Source organism: Pongo pygmaeus, chromosome 11 (genome assembly GCF_028885625.2).
Source record: "Pongo pygmaeus isolate AG05252 chromosome 11, NHGRI_mPonPyg2-v2.0_pri, whole genome shotgun sequence".
NCBI classification, from domain to species: Eukaryota; Metazoa; Chordata; class Mammalia; order Primates; family Hominidae; genus Pongo; species Pongo pygmaeus.
The window spans coordinates 81,942,483-81,963,471 of record NC_072384.2 but is presented as its reverse complement, the minus strand read 5'-3'; the positions used below and the strand labels follow the sequence as shown (position 1 = coordinate 81,963,471).

At 35.9% G+C, this 20,989-nt stretch overlaps 1 protein-coding gene across 15 annotated transcripts in view; it reads left to right on the top strand.

The window, feature by feature from the left end:
• PDE1A (phosphodiesterase 1A) overlaps window positions 1-20,989 on the top strand; it is a 478,638-nt gene that overhangs the window by 405,636 nt on the left and 52,013 nt on the right. For all 15 annotated transcript variants that reach the window (XM_054478972.1, XM_054478975.2, XM_054478968.2 and 12 more), the window contains 3 exons: window positions 7,079-7,204; window positions 11,330-11,431; window positions 11,564-11,684. In XM_054478972.1, coding sequence (XP_054334947.1) covers window positions 7,079-7,204; window positions 11,330-11,431; window positions 11,564-11,684 — 349 coding nt within the window. The remainder of the gene's footprint in view (window positions 1-7,078; window positions 7,205-11,329; window positions 11,432-11,563; window positions 11,685-20,989) is intronic.

Here is a 20,989-nt window from a genome sequence, read left to right as displayed (position 1 = left end):
TTGGTGATGAAGCATACATTTTAAGTTTTCATTAAAAATGGTTTTCCATCTTAATTTTAAAGCAAAAGGATCTATAACATTAAAATTTAATCACAACATTATAAGAGAGTAAAAAACTAGAATCATAAATAGATCAAATGATTTTCATCATCCCCTTCACCTGCTACCCAAAGTAATTTTAGTTTAAAGGAAAAGGGATGGTATCAACACTCTTGAATGGGTACAAAGGAGTTTGTTCATTCACTGACTGAATAAGACATTAGGTAATTTTATTCTCTTTGATATATCTAGAGTATTTTGCAGGTGTCTGGATTATAAATCAGAAGGAAAAGGCATAAACACACTTAAACTATAATAATGATAATTAAAAGAAAGCTAAGCACCACAACTAAGTGGGGTTTATCCCAGGTATGCAAGTCTGGCTCAACATTCATAATTCAATTAATATAATCTACCACATCAACAGGGTACAGGAAAAAAAATCACGTGATCTTATCAATAAATGCAGAAAAAACATTTTACAAAACATCCCAACCCACATTTATGATATAAACTCTAAGTAGGAATAGAGGACCTTCCTTAACTTGATAAAGAATATCTATACTAGAGTAGAATTGTGGTTATGAGGGACTGGGGTGGAGGTAAAATTTAGGAAGATGTTGGTCAAAGGATACATAATTTCAGTTAGATGGGATAAATAAGTTCAAGAGATCTATTGTACAATGTGTCAACTAGAGTTAATAACAATGTGTTGTATTCTAAAAGATTGCCAAGAGTAGATTTTAAGTGTTCTCACCTCAAAAAATGGTAAATTGTGAAGTAATACATATGTTAATTAGCCTGAGTTAGCCATTCCACTATGTGTGTGTGTGTATATATATAAATGTATACATATAGAGAGAGAAATATATATGTTTCAAGACATCATCTTGTACATGATAAATATATATAATTTTAATTGTCAATTAAAAAGTAAATAATTCACAGAAAAGTATCTATTTATAAAAAACCTACAACTAACATCATACTTAATGGTGAAAAAGTTGAAGCTTTCCCACTAAGATTGTGAACAAGGGAAGATGTCCCCTCTCACAACTAATTTTTGTATCATACTGGAAGTCCTAGCTAATGCAATACAACTAGAAAAAGGAATTAAAAGGCATGCATCTTGGGAAGAGAGAAATAAAATTATCTTTGTTTGCATTGATATGATTGTCCATGTAGAAAATCTGAAAGAATTGACCAAAAAACTCCTGGAACTAGTAAGTGATTATAGCAGGGTTGCAAAATACAAGGTTAATACACAAAACTCAATTGCTTTCCTATATGCCAGCAATAAACAAATGTAATTTGAAATTGAAAACACAAATGTCATTTGCATTAGCACCACTCAAAATTAAATATTTAGGTATAAATGGAACAAAACATATACAAGACCTTTATAAGAAAAACTGTAAGACTTTGATGAAATAAATAATACAGGGACAGATATTTCATGTTCATGGATAGACTCAAAATTGTCAGGATGTCAGTTCTTCGCAACTTCCTCTATAGATTTAATCCAATCCCAATGAAAATACCAGCAAGTTATTTTATGATTCTGACAAAGTGATTCTAAAGTTTGTATGGAGAGGCAAAAGACTCATAATAGCTAACACAGTTTTAAAGGAGAAGCACAAAGTTGGAGGACTGACACTACCTAACTTTAAGACTTGCTAAAAAAACCACAGTAATCAAGACAGTGTAGTATGGTAAAAGGACAGACAAATAGATCAATGAAAACAGAGTAGAGAGCCCAGTAATGAACCTACAAAAAATATAGTCAACTGATCTTTGACAAAGGAGTAAAAGCAATACAGTGAAGCAAAAATAATCTTTTCAATAAATGGTGCTAACACGACTGAACATCCACATGCAAAAGCAAAAAGAAAAGAAGAATCTAGACACAGACTGCTATGGTTTGAATGTGTTTCCCAGAATTCATATGTTGCAAACATAACCCCCAATGTGACAGGGTTGGAAGGTGGGGCCTAATGGAAGGTATTGAGGTCAGGAGTGTTCTATTCTCATAAATAAATTAATGCCATTATAAAATGGGGCTTGCCAGAGAGGGTTTGCTCTCTTGCACTCTGCCTTTCTACTATGTGATGCTTTCCACCATTTGATGATACAGCAAGAAGGCCCTCCTGAGATGATAGCATGTTGATCTTTGACTTTCCAGTTAAGAACTGTGATAAATAAATTTCTTTTTTTTTTTTTTTGATAAATTACCCAGCCTCAGGTATTCTGTCACATCAGCATAAAACACACGAAGACACAGGCCTTATACCTTTTACAAAATTAACTCAAAATGGATCACAGACCTAAATTTCAAAGAAAAATCTACAAAATTCCTAGAAGATTACATAGAAGAAAAATCTAGATGACCTTAGATTTGGTGATGACTTTTTAAATATAATATCAAAGGCACAATATGTGAAATAATAAATTGATAAGTTGGATTTCATTAAAATTAAAAATTTATGCTCTACAAAAGACTATCAAGAGACTAAAAAGACAAGCCACAGACTGGAAGAAAATATTTGCAAAGAACATCTGATAAAGCACTGTTATCCAAAATATACAAAGAATGCTTAAAACTCAACAATGAGAAAACTAATAACCTAATTTAAAAATGAGCCAAAAACTTTGCCAGACACTTCAGCTAGGAGATATACAAATGGCAAATAGGCATATGAAAAGATATTCTATATCATGTCATCAGAGAAACCCAAATTGAAACAATGAGATACCAAATAGATCAATAGGCAATACACATCTATTAAAATGGCCAAAATCCAGAACACTAACACCACCAAAAGCTGGTGAGAATGAGCAGCAGGAACTCTCATTCATTGCTGGTAGGCATGAAAACTGGTATAGCCATTTCGGAAGACAGTTTACCAATATATTACAAAATTGAAACTACTCTTATCATATGATCCACGAATTGCACTCCTTGGTATTTACTCAAAAAAAATTACAAACACATTCACACAAAAACTTATAGCACAGATACTTATAGCAGCTTTATTCATAATTGCCAAAACTTGGAAGCAAGCAAGATGTCCTTCAGTAGGTGACTAAATAAATAAACTGTGGTATATGCAGACAAGAAAAGTTGAGTGCTGCAAGGAAATTAGCTATCAATCGGTGAAAAGACATGAAGGAAAACATGAATGCATATTACCAAGTGAAAGGAACCAATTTGAGAACACAGTCGTATTATCTTCTCACACTGCTATAAAAAGCTGGCAGAGAATGGATAACTTATAAAGAAAAGAGGTTCAATTGACTCATAGTTCCAGATGCCATACAGAAGTCATGGCTGGGGAGGCTGGGAGGCCTCAGGAAACTTACAGTCATGGCAGAAGGGTGAAGGGGAAGCAAGCATATTTTCACATGGTGGCAGGAGAGGGAGTAAAGGGGGAAGTGCTGCACACTTTTCAGCAACCAGATCTCATGAGAACTCACTCATTATCATGAGAACAGCAAGCGGGATACCCACCCCCATGATCCAGTCACCTCCTACCAGGTCCCTCTACCAATACTGGGGATTACAATTCAATATGAGATTTGGGTGGGGGACACAGATCCAAACCATATCAAATAATATGCTTGGCTCTGTGTCCCCCACCCAAATCTCATGTTGAATTGTAATCAACATTTGGCTCATAATATGGTTTGGCTCAGTGTCTCTCATCCAAATCTCATGTTGTGTTGTAATCCCATAATTCCCATGTGTTGTGGGAGAGACCCAGTGGGAGATAATTGAATCATGGGGGCGGTTTCCCCTATATGGTTCTCGTGATAGTGAATAAGTCTCACAAGATCTGATGGTTTGATAAGGGGAAACCTGTTTCACTTGGTTCTTATTCTCTCTCTTGCTGCCACCATGTGAGACTTGCCTTTCACCTTCCACTGTGATTGTGAGGCCTCTCCCCAGCCATGTGGAACTGTAAGTCCAATAAACCTCTTTCTTTTGTAAATTGCCCAGTCCTGGGTATGTCTATCAGCAGCTTGAAAACGGACTAATACATTATTCCACTTCTGGCCCCTGCTGAATCACATGTCCTGCTCATATTTCAAAAAACCAATCATACCTTCCCAACAGTCCCCAAAGTCTTAACTCACTCCAGCATTAACTCAAAAGTCCAACTCCAAAGTCTCATGTGAGACAAGGCAAGTCCCTTCTGCCTATGAGCTTGTAAAATGAAAAACAAGTTAGTTACTTCCAAGATATAATGGGGTTACAGGCATTGGGTAAATGCTCCTATTCCAAAAGGGAGAAATTGGGCCAAACAAAAGGACAATAGGCCCCATGCAAGTCTGAACCCCAGCAGGGCAGTTATTTAATCTTAAAGCCCCCAAATAATCTTTTTGACTCCATGTCTCATATTCAGGGTATGCTGATGCAGGGGGTGTGCTCCTACGGCCTTGGGCACTCCACCTCTGTGGCTCTGCAGGGTACAGTCCCCATGGCTGCTTTCACTGGCTGGCGTCCAGTGCCTGTGGCTTTTCCAGGTGCACAGTGCAAACTGTCGGTGGATTTACCATTCTGGAGTCTGAAAGACAGTGGCTGATATGGTTTGGCTCCGTGTCCCCACCAAATCTCATCTCAGATTGTAATCCCCATGTTTTGAGGGAGGGACCTGTTGGGAGGTAATTGGATCATAGGGACAGCTTCTCCCATGCTGTTCTCATAATAGTGAGGGAATTCTCACGAGATCTGATGGTTTAAAAGTGGCAGCTTCCCCCCTGCACTTTCTCCCTCCTGCTGCCATTTAAGATGTGCCTTGCTTCCCCTTTGCCTTCTGTCATGATTGTAAGTTTCCTGAGGCCCCCGCCCCCGCCAGCCATGCAGAACTGTGAGTCAATTAAACCTCTTTCCTTTATAAATTACCCAGCCTCAGGTACTATCTTTATAGCATTGTGAAAATGGACTAATACAGTAGCCCTCTTCTCACAGCTCCACTAGGCAGTGCCCCAGTGAGGACTTTGGGGGCTCTAACCCCACATTTCCCCTCCACACTGCCCTACTAGAGGTTCTCCATGAGGCCTCTGCCCCTTCAGTAGACTTCTTCCTGGACATTCGGGCATTTCCATACATCCTCTGAAATCTAGGCAAAGGCTCCCAAGCTTCAATTACTACTGTCTGCACACCTACAGGCCCAATACCATGTAGAAGCCACCAAGGCTCGGGGCTTTCACCCTCTGAAGCAATGGCCCAAGCTGTACCTTGTCCTCTTTCAGCCACGACTGGAGCTGGAGCAGCTGGGATGCAGGGCGCAATGTCCAGGATGCACGCACAGAGCAGCGGGGGCCCTAGGCCTGGCCCACGAATCCATTTTTCCCTGCTAGGCTTTCAGGCTCGTGATGGGAGGGGCTGCCATGAAGGTCTCTGAAATGCCCTGGAGACATTTTCCCCATTGTCTGGGCTATTAACATTAGCTTTCTCTTTATGTATGCAAATTTTTGCAGCCTTGAATTCCTCCCTAGAAAATGGGTTTTTCTTTTCTACCTCATGGTCAGGCTGCAACTATTTTAAACTTTTATGCTCTGCTTCTCTTTTAAATATAAGTTCCAGTTTCAGGTCATTTCTTTCTTTATGCAAATAAGCATAGGCTTTTAGAAACAGCCAAACCACATCTTGAACACTTTGATGCTTAGACATTGCTTTCACCGGATACCCTAAATCATCTCTCTCAAGTTCAAAATTCCACAAATTTCTAGAGCAGGGGCACAATGCCATCAGTCTTTTTGCTAAAGCATAGCCAGAGTGACTTTTACTCTAGTCCCAAATAAGTTCCTCATCTCTACCTAAGACCTCCTTATCTCTACCTAAGACGTCCTCAACCTAGTCTTCACTGTCTATATCACTATGAGTATTTTGGTCACAACCGTTCAACAAGTCTCTATGAAGTTCCAAACTTTTCCATATCTTCCTCTTTTTCTGAGCCCTCCAAACTGTTCCAACTTCTGCCCATTACCCAGTTCCAAAGTTGCTTCCACATTTTTAGGTATCTTTATAGCAATACCCCATGCTCAGTACCAATTTTCTGTATTAGTCCATTCTCACACTGCTATAAAGAACTACCTGAGACTCAGTAACATATAAAGAAAAGAGGTTTGATTAACTCACAATTCCACAGGCCATCCAGGAGGCATGGCTGGGAGTCCTCAGGAAACTTACAATCATGATGGTAGGGTGAAGAGGAAGTAAGCACATCTTCACATGGTAGCAAGAGAGAGTGCAAAGAAGAAAGTGCTACACACTTTTAAACCACCAGATCTCATGAGAACTCACTCACTATCACAAGAACAGCATGGGGGATGTCTGCCCCCAAGATCCAATCACCTCCCACCAGGTCCCTCCCCTAACACTGGAGATTACAATTGAACATAAGATTTGGGTAGGGACACAGAGCCAAACCATATCAGCAATGTACTGTATGATTCCATCTACATAACATTTTGAAGAAGGCAAAACTATGGAGACAGTGAAAAAAATCAGTGGTTGCCAGGGTTAGGGGAGAGAAAGGGATGAAGTGGAGCACAGAGGGATTTGGGGGCAGAGAAACTACTCTGTATGGTACTATAATAGTAGATACATGTCATTTTTCACTTGTCTAAATGCATAGAATGTACAACAGCAAGAGTGAACCCTAATGTAAACTGCGGACATTGGATGATAATGATGTGTCTATGTAGGTTCATCAATTGTAACAAAAATACCACTCTTGTTGGGGATGTTGACAATGGGGGAGGTTACGCATGTGTGGAAGAAGAAAGTACATGGGAAATTTTGTACCAACTTCAATTTTGCTGTGAGCCTAAAACTTCTCTAATAAATAAAGTTTATGTAAAATTTTAAAATATCATACAGTAAAAAATAAAAGAAACTAAGTACTTCCATAATTCTCACTGTTCAATTATAGGATGTTTACCAGTCAGATGACTTGATACTTGAGTAAGTCTTATTAGATATTCATGATGTCTAAAGAAATCCTCTGTTGGGCATTTTATTTTTAATTCTTAGGTCAGATGTTGCCATTTTGTATAATGATCGCTCTGTCCTTGAGAATCACCATGTGAGTGCAGCTTATCGACTTATGCAAGAAGAAGAAATGAATATCTTGATAAATTTATCCAAAGATGACTGGAGGTGAGTTTCAGAGAAAACCTAGAGGAAATTTAATTTCAGGAAAGGAATAAATTATGTGATTTAAAGTCAAGAAAAAAGATGAAAGTCAATGCATTCCCCATATTACAAACTTAATTACTGTCGACTGGATGACTCTGAGAAGGATTAGTACTTAGGGACTTTGTTCAGAGCCAGACTGTGTTAAAGGGACCTGAAGTATTTCCAGGTCAGCTCAACATCCATACATCTGAATAAGACCACAACAACACAACAAATACTTTTATATACATAATTACACACTCTCTGGAATGGAGCTCTGCTCAATTTTTATCAATATGGGGTGTTACATAAATTCAAAATTTTGGCATTATATTCATTCTTTCATATATTGTTTTTTTAAAAGATGTGGAGTTAAGGTTTTTTTAAAAGCAAAAAGCTAAACATGTGGGAAAAAAATTCCACTATACTAAAATGACCCAAGTGCAGAGGAAATCTTACATGTTTGTCCAAAGCATCTGTTTGCTTGAAAAAAATTACATGGTATATTGATACTTGTTGCTATGTAGGGAAAAATAACAAGATGTACCCCCATCCCTCTGTATACCCTTTCTTCTCTTTTTCTTGATCCTTTGGTCATTATCATCTCCTTCAATTGACAATAGGGTTGCTGGACTTCACAAATAAAACTAAAGGACAATCAATTCAATATATGAACTTCATTAATCATAGAATCTTCTTAGTATATGTCCCTAATATTCTATGGAACTCACTTATAATAAGAACAGAAAAAGGCCTATATTTATCTTTAACAACAATCTTATTAAAAGTCATTTAATTGACTAGAAAAGGTTTCCAATTGAATGTAAATATCAAAGGTTTTTGCTTTCATTTTTGTTTTTTAAATCAAGGTAAAAAGAAATATCCAAAAGGAAAGTGACAATAAAAACATTAAAAAACGTAAAAGATAAAAATCAGAGTCTAAAATAAGCCTAAATCTCCTGTGAGCACTTTTTCAAATTTTCAAGAAATATGGGCTCATTTTTGCAACTCTAGAAAATGCTGTCAGGTAGAGGGAAGGTGGAACTTTCTTTTGGAGACACAGTTCAGGCCTTTCATTTTACAGTTGACCCTTGAACAATACAGGGGTTAGGGGCACCCCCATTCAACTGAAAACCCATGTATACCTTTTGACACTTCAAAAACTTAACTATTAATAGCCCACTCTGGATAGGAAGCCTTACCAATAATATAAAAGTTGATAAACACATAATTTGTATGTTATGTGTATTACATACAATATTATTACAATAAAGTAACTAGAGAGAAGAAAATGTTATTAAGAAAATCATAAAGAATAGAAAATATATTTACTATTTATTAAGTGGAAGTGGGTCATCAAAAAGGCCTTCATCGTCTGTCTTTATGTTGAGTGGGCTGAGGAGGAGAATGGAAGAGGAGGGATTGGTTTTGCTTCTCAGGTGTGACAGAGGGGAAAAAATATGTGTACAAGTGGTCCCACACAGTTCAAACTTACGTTGTTCAAGGGTTAACTGTATTCTGCAGGAAATAGTAGTCCAAGAGGATTTACAGTCTAGAAATGCCAGGATCTAACTGTGAAAGAATTTTAAAGAGACCACTGTTGGGCTATGTAGCGATTGAATGGGCAAAGGTAGGAACAAGCAGACAAGTTCTGAGATATTTCCTAAAGCCTAAGAGAGATTATTTACATCTAGGGTATTAGTTTATTTTCTTAAACAGTGATTACCATTCCCATAGATAATTTTTATAATATTAATTTTTGTTGTTATTCAAAGAAATAAACCTTTTTTCCTCAAAGTTCACTTTGTTGCTATTTCAGTATGATTTTATTTCCTATTATATTTTGTTATTTACCATTTTAAATATTTTATTCTAATAGTTTATTGCTGTAATTGTCTAAGTTTCTGTTTGGTAACTTCAGAGTCATTTTAATTGAATGTTTTTATAGAATTGTTTTAACAAATAGTGTACATATTATATACATTTTAGAATTTAGTAGATTCAACACTTTCCAAAAATCTATAAAATACCTATTTGATACTATACCTTTAATAACATTTTACTAAGAATTAAAATATGGATATCTTCTTAAAGACTGATGTTTTCTGTTTACATATCTGTTTATTTCTTAAAGCACTTTCAGTAAAAATAAATGCATTAATTTAAAAGTTTTCACAAGAAAATTTTATAAATTAAGTAATGTTTTCTTATTTTGCCTAATTATTGACATATTATTAGTTGGTTATTGATAACCTCTAGCATTTACTGATCATTTATATGCAAAGCACAATACACTATTAGATTCTATTGATTTCCTTAAACTCTAATCTCATTTTCCTTAGCTAACATAAATGTTCTTATTCAGTTGCTTTTCAAATATGGGTCTTGTCATATTTTCAGCGAAAAAAATGTAATTGAGAATAATTTTATTAATAGTTTCCTTTCCCTTACTACTTGAATAAAAGTAAGTAAGCAAAGTATTGATTCTCATGGCTTCCATCTAAAAATTCAATAGAAATGTTGAGTGCTCATGATTTTCAGCAAGAACCATCAATATGTAGTTTTTGTTTTTTTTTTCAGACAGAATCTTGCTCTGTCGCCCAGGCTGGAGTGCAGTGGCACAATCTCGGCTCACTGCAAACTCTGCCTCCTGGGTTCACGCCATTCTCCTGCCTCAGCCTCCCGAGTAGCTGGCACTACAGGCACCCGCCACCAGGCCTGGCTAATTTTTTTTTTGTATTTTTAGTAGGGATGGGATTTCACTGTGTTAGCCAGGATGGTCTCGATCTCCTGACCTCCTGATCCACCCGCCTCAGCCTCCCAAAGTGCTGGGATTACAGGCGTGAGCCACCATGCCCGGCCAATATGTAGTTTTTTAAAAAGAACAATCGAATAGATTATATCATCTTTAAGTAAAATATCTGTGTGCAAGATCATAATTCAAGTTTCCTTCACACTTTTGGTTCGGCTTATCCTACTGGCCACACCACACAATGAAAATGAAATATGTTTTCCAGTACAAGTGACTTTTTTAACTTATCTGTATAGAGCAAACAAGGAATTGTGGAACATGCAAGGCTTTGCTGGGGTGCCTTATTTTCTACTAAGTGTGAGGCTTTGTGACATGGTTATTGTATTTACAGTGCCTTGGTTAAAATAGTCAGTAATACCAATGGCTCTATCTATGTTAGGTGGGGTCAGATCCCAAAAGCTTAAACAGACAATCACTACTCACTTTAGCTTCTTGGTTTCTCTGGGGTTCTTATGATGGAAGCTTGGCACAGAGGAGTGGTCCACATGTCTGCTTTGGAAGTGGGAACTCTTGGGTTGAATCTTATCTGAGCCATGTACCAGCTGTGTGACTGGGTGACTCAGTCTCCTTTGGGGGGAGATATTAATGCTCCCTCAGGGATTGTTAGGAGGATTAAATGTCTTTGTATACATACAAAGCAACTAGTTGCTAAAGTATTCTAATATCGGTATTATATGAAGACATTTAATCCTTACAGTTCAGCGCTTTGCTGAATAAATACTGAATGAATAGCACTGGTTTTATTAATAGTAGTAGTTTTGTTTAAAAATGCAAGATGAAGAAGGATCAGAGAGGATCTTGAAATCTCATGCCCTTCTTATCTCTATCTCTTCTCTGAGACATCAAACCTTTTAGTTTGGTTGACATGTGGATTTAGAATAGTCTCAGGCCCCACTGGACTACTTTTTTTCCCCAAAGCATTGAAATACTATATAATACTGTATTTGGAATAGTTTTTCTTTAAAATGGCTAAAGTTCCTTTCAGATTAAAAATAATAATATTTAGGAATTATGACTGCAGAAGAGTTGTGGGAGTGAGAAGGGAAAGCACTAGCTCTTCAGGGAGGTGTGAACATCATTGCCATTCTTGCTGCTGGCAACTTCTTAGATCCATGACAGTTAAAAGGTAAAATAATATCAAACTTGTGTGTGGACTTTCACATTTAAAAAGTAGCATCTTTTGTGTTCATATCCACTGAGAACAATAAAACATGGTGAGTGATTATTTATTGAAATGTTCCACTTCAGAACAATAAATGGCTGAATGAACCTTTCTCCTTTTGGTGACTCTGCAGGGATCTTCGGAACCTAGTGATTGAAATGGTTTTATCTACAGACATGTCAGGTCACTTCCAGCAAATTAAAAATATAAGAAACAGTTTGCAGCAGCCTGAAGGGTAGGTTTTGTTTTGTGGGTTTTTTTTTTTTTTTTTTTTTTGTCATGTTAAAGTTCCAGGGGCTTGGCCTCAGAAAAGACTGTAATTGTTTCCTTTGTTTTGAATAATATAAGCATGTCCTTGGTTTGACAGGATTGACAGAGCCAAAACCATGTCCCTGATTCTCCACGCGGCAGACATCAGCCACCCAGCCAAATCCTGGAAGCTGCATTATCGGTGGACCATGGCCCTAATGGAGGAGTTTTTCCTGCAGGTGCCTCTTTCACACTCTGTGCAAATGTTTTTGGAAATAGTGACTGTGCATATTAGCGTACACCTTTTCTGTATGGAATCCAGGGCTTGTGACTTACTATTATCAGCTGGCCACCACACATTCTTGGGGGTTTCAGCAAAATGTATTAATCTATCAGAAAAATGTATTAAGTCTATGTATTGTGATACATGTTTTAAAGGGATTCAAATTTTGGATCTCAGATGCTACTCTCAGGAAAGAAAAATAAAAGCAGCTAAGAATTGTTATCTGCTGTTAAGACGTAAGTGCCACAGCAGAGACAGCAAATAGCTTTCATAATAAAAAGAGTAGATGAGGATATATAACAGTCCTGCATAAATCTTGTTGGCCAGAATTTTAATGGAGGCCGAGAAATATTGCTTTAGCTGGGTGGCCACATGCCTAACTGAAATAGGCAACAACAACAACAACAAAAATCTAATGTTACGTCAGAAACAAGCCCGGACAAGGATTGTGACTGGTGTTCTCTGCCACAAGTACACATCTTTTCTTTATACATGTCCCTGTTTTGCAACCCCCACAATCCAAGCTGGATTACTGCAATACAAATGTGATGCTAACCACTCAGAGTTAGCATCAAATTGCACAAATTAAGGGCTCAGTCTTCCACAAGATTGGCTCTACTTCAGATGCCAGCTGCAGATGGGGCTGTGGGACACCAGCACTTCTGACCAGCCAGTTACAAGTTCAGTGGTTCCCACAACCTTCTCTAGGTTTGGTAACTTGCTAGAATGACTCACAAAACTTCAAAAGTGCTATCCTTACAATTACAATTTTATTATAAAGAATACAATCCAGGAAGAGCCAAATGAAAAGGCCCATAAGGAAAGGTCTGGGAGGGTCTTGGATGCAGAGCTTCCTTGCTATTTCCAGTGGAGTTAGCAAGTACCACCACCCTGCCTTGTCAATGTTTTCACCAACCAGGAAGCTCTACTGAGCTTTCCTGTCCAGAGTATTTATCAGGGTTTCATTACATAGGCATGGTTGATTAAACCACTGGACTTGCGATTGAACTCAATCTCCAGCCTCGCTTCCTTCCCAGATATCCCCTGGCTGGCTTAAAGTTCCAACTTTCTAATCATGTGGTTGGTTTCTGGTGACCAGGCCTTATGCTGAAACTATCTAGGGGATAGGCCCAGAGTTGCCTCATTAGCATAGAGTCTCCTATCACTCATGAAATTCCACAGGTTTTTGAAGCTCTGTGCCAGAACTGGGAATGAATATCAGATAATTTTGTTTTATTATATCACAGTCCCACTTAGAGAAGTTCTTTTATTTCTGTATTTTCAGATTATTTCATTTCTCAGAATTGTTCTTTATTTTGAAAGTTTGTTCATTAATTTTATACCTGTTCTGAAGATATAAACACCAAATATATTACTATGTTTGGATGACTCAGGTTTCTGTCTCCCATTGTTGATGGACATAATGTGTGGTTTCATTTTTATATTGCAATTTATATTCCTATAGAAAGTTACTGAGTAGCGTCTTCTAAATTCAAATATTTTGGTCCTAAAAATAGTATTGAAAAATATTTTAATAATTTACTTTCTGCTAAAAAAAAATACACTAAATGTAAAAAACTACCAAATTCTAAAGGTCAACTGCTTATTATGGTCAATTAAAAATTATAATAATATACTCAACCAATCAACCAGAGATCTTTCTGAATAGCCCTGTGACATTAGAGATGCAAAAACAGAAACATAAAGAGATACAAAGATTTTTCAGGTTAAGAAGAAATTTTTAAATATCTTAAGTTGAATGATTTTGAAAACATAATATCTGAAAATTGTTGGATGCAACTGAAGCAGTGCTTAGGGGAAATTTTATAGCTTTACATACTTATATTAGAAAAAAAACAAACATGTAATAAAGTAGGTTATATCTGTTTCACCTTAAGAAGCTAGAAGTTAAGAAAATTGAATCAAAATAAGTTGATGGAAGGATATAATAAATATAAAAGCCAAAAACAGTGAAATAGAACAAAGACAAACAATAACTAAAGTTAATAAAGATAACAGTTGGCTCTCTGAAAAAGTAATGAAATTACTTGCAAGATCAAAAAGAGGAAAAAAACTATAAATGAAAGAGAGAATATCATTATAGAGCCCATATTCATCAAAAGGATGAGGAATATTATGCACAGTTTATGCCAATAAAATTGAAAACTTAGATGAAATTGTCAAAATTTTTGACAGATATAAATTACCAAAACAGACACAAGAAAAAAATCATGTAGTCTGAATATTCATGTATCTGTTTCAGAAGTTGAATTTGTACCTTAACTCTTCTTATGAAGAAAACTCTAGGCTTAGATGACTTTAATTCTTATTTCTGATTTCAATTCTCAATATTCAATTCAATTGAGAGATAAAGAATTCTCTGAAACATTTCAGGAAGAAGTAATGCCAGTTTTACACAAATTCTTTTATGACATAGAGGAAGAGGAAAATTTGACAGCATAATTCTCGACATTACCTGACAAAGACTTTTCAAGTAAAGAAAATTACACATCCACATCTGTCATAAAACTAAAGGAGAAATTTTTTTTAATTTTTAAAATTTTTAGCAAATCAAATCCAGCAATTTAGTAAGAAAGTGCATATCATATCATAACTTGAGTCAGTTTAATATTAAAAAATTAAGGTAATTCACCATATTAAAGGAAATAAAGGAAAAAATATATTATCAACCCTATAGATGTGCAAAATGCATTTGACAATACTCAACAGACATTAATTATAAAAACTGTTAGTAAACTAGAAGTAGAAGACCTTTCTCAGCCTGATCAAAGGTCTATAGCTAATGTGATACTTCACGATGAAATATTGAACATTTTTATTCTAAGATCATTATAGGTGCTCTTACCATTTCTATTCAACATTGCATCTGAAGTTCTAGCCAGTGTAGGAAGGTAATAAAAAACAAAGTATACTTTGAATAAAAATAAATAAAACTGTTATTTGCAGAAACATGAGCATCTGCATAGAAAACCTCAAGAGATCTACAAAAGGCTACTAGAATTAATATATGAGCTTATTAGTTGTAGAATCAATTGTGTTTCTGTATGCAAGCTGCAAACAATTTGAAGATAAAAATTGAAAACAGTATACTTTATAACACCATAAAATAATAAAATATTCGGGGAAACCTTTAATTAAATGTATATGAAACCTCCACACTGCAAACCACAAAATGTTGTTGAGAGAAATTTTAAGACCTGTATAAATGGAGAGATATATTATGTTAATGACTGAAAGACTCAGTATTTCTAAGATGTCAATTCTTCCAAATTTTTAATAAATTTATCATAATCTTTATCAAAAATTGTAACAGGCTTATTTGTAGAAGTTGAAAGGCTGATTCTAAAATCTGTATAGAAATATAAGAGTCTAAGGCAGCCAAAACAATTTTGAAAAAGATTAAAGAAGTTGGAGGACTTAGACTTCCTCCTTATGTGAGTTAGTATAAAGCTACAGTGATCACGGCACTGTGTAATTGGCATAGGGCATAGGGATAGGCAAATAGATCATTAAAATAGAGGAGTGATTTCAGAAACAGGCTCATATGGATAATGTCATTTGATCTTTACAAAGGCACCAAAACAACTACATGGGGAAAGCAAAGTCTTTCCACAAAAGGAAATGGAACAGCAATTAGTGAATATATGGGAAGAAAAGGAAACTGGTCCCCTACCTACACCTTAACACAAAAACTAATTCAAAATTAAGGAGTTTAACACAAAACCTAAAACTATAAAGATCTTAGAGGAAAACACAAGAGAAGATCTCTCTAATCTTGGGGGTAGGTAAATATTTCTTAGAGAAGACACATAAAGCATTACCCATAAAAGAAAAAAAAAATGAAGTGGAAAAAAGCAAAACTCAAAACTTCTGTTCTTCCAAATGCACTGTTAAGAAAATGCAAAACCATAGACTGAGAGAAAATATTTGTACTACAAATATCTGTCCAAGGACTTGTGTCCAATTGCATATAGAACTTCAACAAATCAATAGTAAAAAGAAAATCAGGCCAATTTGAACGGATATTTTATAAAAGAAAATGTACAAGTAGGTAATGCATACATACAAGTATGTTCATTGTCTTTACTTATCAAAGAATTATAAATTAAACCATAATGAAATATCATATAGCCCCATGAGAATGGCTAAAATTAAAAGAATTGACAATATAAGGTGTTACCAAAAATGAGGAACTACTGGAGTTATCATACATACATCACAGGTGGGAGGATAAATTATTACAATCACTCTGGAAAACTACTGGATATCATCTACTGAAGTTAATATGAAGGGATAGTTAATATCCCTTACGACCCAGCACTTTTACCCCTAGATAAATGAGTGTTTATGCCCACCAAATGTCTTATATAGGAGTAGTCATTACAATACTACTTACAAAAACTCAATGCTAGAAACAGTCCAAATATTCATCAAAAATAGAAATGGATAAAAAATAAATCATGGTACAGTCATACAATGGAATATCAAGCAACAATAAAAAATAGACTAATGATACAAATGACAATAAATCTCAAAATAATACATACTATAAACCAATTTATATGAAGTTCAAAAATTGGCAAGATTAATATATGGTGATAGAAATCAGAACAGTAGGTGCCTATATGGGTTAGGATTCCTTGGACGAGGTTAAGGCAACTTTCTGGGGGTAATGGAAATGCTCTATATCTTAATCAAGTATTATACAAGTGTTCCTGTTTATACACTTCAGATTTGCACATAAATTTCCCTTTAATTTTTTTAAAAAGAGTATATCATAATGAAGGTAGCTCATCTCTGACTTAAAGAAGACCCTAAAAAAATTACTGTGAAAAAAAACAAAACTAAAATCCCAGAGACTCCTGAAGATTACCATTAGATCTCCAAATAATATCACGATTTGTATTATCCTTTTGTTTTACTGATTTCAAAACAGACAAAGAATACCTGACAGGATCATGAGATTAATGAATTCAATGAAATTGAGTTCAGATCTTTTGAAAGTTCACCAATTTCTGGATTTTTAAAAGTAAATGATTTTCAAATCCCCTTCAGAAACATATGCAGCAAAACAGAAAAATGTGGTGTTAAAGGTCAAAATAAGTTTGTACTGCCAACAAATATGTCTTTCAAGCAAAACAAGTTTTTCTTTATGAAACTTACACTGAAATATGATATTGATTCCAACCGGTAAAATGTTTTCTTGCATTGAACTAACTAAATAAATCCCATATTACTCTCACTTATTCTTAGTCATACTGCATAATGTACACCTTTGGAGGTAAATAAGCAATGAACATGAAACTCCTTGCTGTATGCATTGCTCTGATTTGACGTAAGATATTGAACTGTGTCTGTGTATCTATGCAGATGTGCTAGAAATTAGCAGGACTACAATGGTTCTTGTATGTTTTATTTTTGTTCATCCTCACATAGCCATCTGTAAAACTATCACTTTATCAGACCCACAGTACTGATACCATTCTGCTATGCATTTAGCCAAGGTAACTGGGTTTTTCATCTCAGACAGTGAAAACAGCACTTTTACAAAGCAATTTGCAAATGTGTGTCTTCATTCCTTTGGAAGGTACTAAGAATCTAAATACTGTGTCTTAAATTCCACTGGCTGTGCTAGAGATTTTGAGGTAAATCAAAGGAGGTCTGTCCAGAGCTCATCATGGTGCTCAGCTAGTTTAAATGTAAACATCTTGTGTTTCTTGTTAAAGACTGTATTTTATGTACATTGGTCAAACATAAGAAGCCTAATAATGCAAATTAGAGAGATAATTGGACTTGACTTCAGAAAACTCAAGGGTAGGCCCTAGCTTCATCATTCTTCCAGTAGTGGGAGACATGAGTCTTCCCCTTCCCTGTCTCCATATACCTTCTTACCTTTTCCCATCCTGCCTACTTCCCAGGATGATTGTGGGGAACAAAATGATAGAACAAAAGTAAGAGGGCTTCAAATGTGAGGAATTGGTGGTATTTGTTATCCTGCTAGTCTATCTTAAGCTTTATACTTTCCAAGGCAAACTATCAGTATACTACACCATTGCTTATGAAGTATTTTGTTGTTTCATAGTTACTTAACGCTGAATTTCTAAAGATCTGGGCACAATTTAAAAGCACATTTCCAACGCAATCATCAAGTTTAAAAAGTAGCCAATTAAGAGAAGTATTTTCCTTTTTGCTCTGCAGAATGTAATGCTAGACTTGCAATTCCTTCTATTGGTTTGAACAAAATTAGAGCCTGGGTAGAAATTCAAAAAATCAGAAAAGTAGCAAAGGAAAGAGCTGATTTTTAGAATTTTTCAAGAGCAACCTTTCAAGAAAAGTTCCTCTGTGTGTGTGTGTGTGTGTGTGTGTGTGTGTGTGTGAATATTTCAGAAAAATGCGGAGAAATTTTGTTATACATTGACTTCTAAATCATTTTCTTATTAGTTTGTCTATCAAACTCATTTTACTTAAATGGACTCAAACAGACACTAAGAATTTTTTAAATGCTGTGTATTTCTGGAAGACAAGCTATTTGTATTATTCTTAAAAATCCCATCAACGTTATCCCATTCTTTAGTGCTACTACTTTAGTTTCACCCTCTAAAGCCATGAGAAACTAGCCAGAGATCAGAATTGTATCCAGAATTTGCAGTCTTGCGAAACGCTGATTTCTGACTCTTGAATAAGCCGCTAATGGTAAAAGGCAGTAGAGCGGGTTCTCATTTCCAAGGCATTTTCGCAACAAGCCTGTGATATTTATTAATACGATTAATGTCTCCTCGAGTTTTCACGCAGATCAACACAGTTGCTTCTACTGACAGTAATGGGTAGATTTGGAGGATGCTGCTTTATTTTAACTATGACTGATATGAGAGAGAGATCAATACCAGCCAAAAAAGTAATCATTGGTAAAAGAAGACAGGTTTTTGCTTTTTATTCCCCTCTTGAACACACATGTCAGGTTGGCAAGTTAAGAAGTCAATGCAGTTAATTTTTTTACAAAAATAGTCGCTTCCATCAAACTGTGTTTGTATTTTAAACTAAATAACAATAACTACATGAATTTTTCCCTTCTTCAACTAGTTGTTTTGTGACACACGAAAAAAATCTATATTTGAACAAAATCTGCATTTATTAATCATTATTACCTTGTTGGCCAAGAAGAAAAAAATAATTAGAAATGCAAGTTATTTGGGAGGAAAGGTCAAAATATTTACTTTACCTTGAATTGTATACAGTCAGGCCTCTCTATTTTTAAATGTTGCTAGAAGTAGTATAAAGTGTGTTATTTCAAAATAAATTTCATTTTCCATAGTAATACAAATGTACTTAGTTAGTCCATTCTCAGCCAAGGATCTGGCTTTTTAAAGAAATCATAAACATAACCCCTAAAATTGCAGAAATGAACTGTAGCAATGAGCCAAGATAACTTTAAATGTAAAAAAGTGAAGCTTTTAGTTTCAAGAGCCATAAAAGCACTATAAACACCGATTACACCAGGGGTTCTAATATTCCATAAAATATTTATAACATTCACAGAAATACAGTTATATCAGACCAATATTTTACCAAAAGTGAATGTATTAGTTGCTGTAATTATTAAACGCTTAAATGTTTTTCGTGGTGTTCTTCGAATTTAGAAGGGCCCATTTGTAGAAGAAGTAAAGAAGGGTAATTAGAGGGCCTAAATTCCTTAAGTTTTCCAAATAAGGCTAAATTAGTGCATCCTCCTCTCCTCTCCCAATCAAATTCTCTATAGAACCAGTGGTCTGTCAGATTTCACCCTCAGCCTTAGAATGTCTCCAAAGGCTGTCCTTAGGAGGAGTGTGACCTAAGCCCCTGTCCCTGTGGTCAGGGGCTTCCTGCATATTTATTATTGACGTTGCTTCTTTCTCTAAAATTGAAGTTTCAGTGAAGAGTTTTCTCAAGATTTCTGTACTTTACCCTGTCTTATCTTCTTCATTAAAACAAAACAAAACAAAACAAAACAAAACTGGCTGGGCACGGTGGCTCATGCCTGTACTCCCAACACTTTGGGAGGCTGGGGCAGACGGATCACAAGGTCAGGAGTTCGAGACCAACCTGGCCAATATGGTGAAACCCTGTCTCTACTAAAAATACAAAAATTAGTTGGGCATGGTGGCAGGTGCCCGTAGTCCCAGCTACTCGGGAGGCTGAGGCAGGAGAATCGCTTGAACCCAGGAGGCAGAGGTTGCAGTGAGCCGAGATCGTGCTACTGCACTCCAGCCTGGGCGACAGAGTGAGACTCCTCTCAAGAAAAAAACAAAAACAAAAACAAAGCAAAACTGTAGAAATTTTTTTGGTTTCAGAGAAATGCAAAAAACAAACAACAACAACAAAAAGGTGCTGTTAAGTCAATGGATTTCATACCTTATTAATGGCTGTCAGAGCACTTTACAATGGTAGGAAAGCATTTAAAAACAATTACTAGTTCTCTTATAGGCTTTCAGAGAAGAAACCTGAAGGATCTCCAGGGAATTGTAAAGACAGGTACAAGTTGTGGGGCCTGAGAACCTCAGGCTGCCTTGAGTTTCCATTTCGATGGGGCCAGTTTTTCTACTTACTCCTCATTTTTAAAAGTGTATTTTGGCCCCCTGAAGGCAGCATCCTCAAATGACAGCGAAACCTCTAAGAAAAATATAAACTCTTCTTTCACAGTGCTTATTGTGATGACCTCTGCTTTTACCTTGATGGAAAATAAATATTCCCTGTCCTGGGACAGAATGAGGAAATTATAAACGTGGCCAAATCTATACTCAGAGATTCTAACATTCTCTTTATACAGAGTTCTAGTTCCTTCATAGTTTACCTACAGGGCCCCCACTAATCTTGCACTCATGGCCTTTATTCACCCTAAAGAGTAAATAACACTTTGAAATATTTATAAATAAATTAAATAATTAATGTACTTTAGCATTCAATGTGCTTTGACAGTGAAAATTTAATATTCTTAATTAATTGTGGGATACAGGAAGCAAATAGAATATAAAATCTCTTGCTCCATCTGTAGGAAGGTCATCCCTGCATATATCTGTCAAATGCCTAAGCCCTATAGGAAATATGTTGCCATTCAACATTCTATAAAATGTAGCTCAAGAAAGTGGCCGGGCACAGTGGCTCACGCCAGTAATCCTAGCACTCTGGGAGGCCGAGGCAGGTGGACTACCTGAGGTCAGGAGATCGAGACCACCTTGGCCAACATGGTGAAACCCCATCTCTACT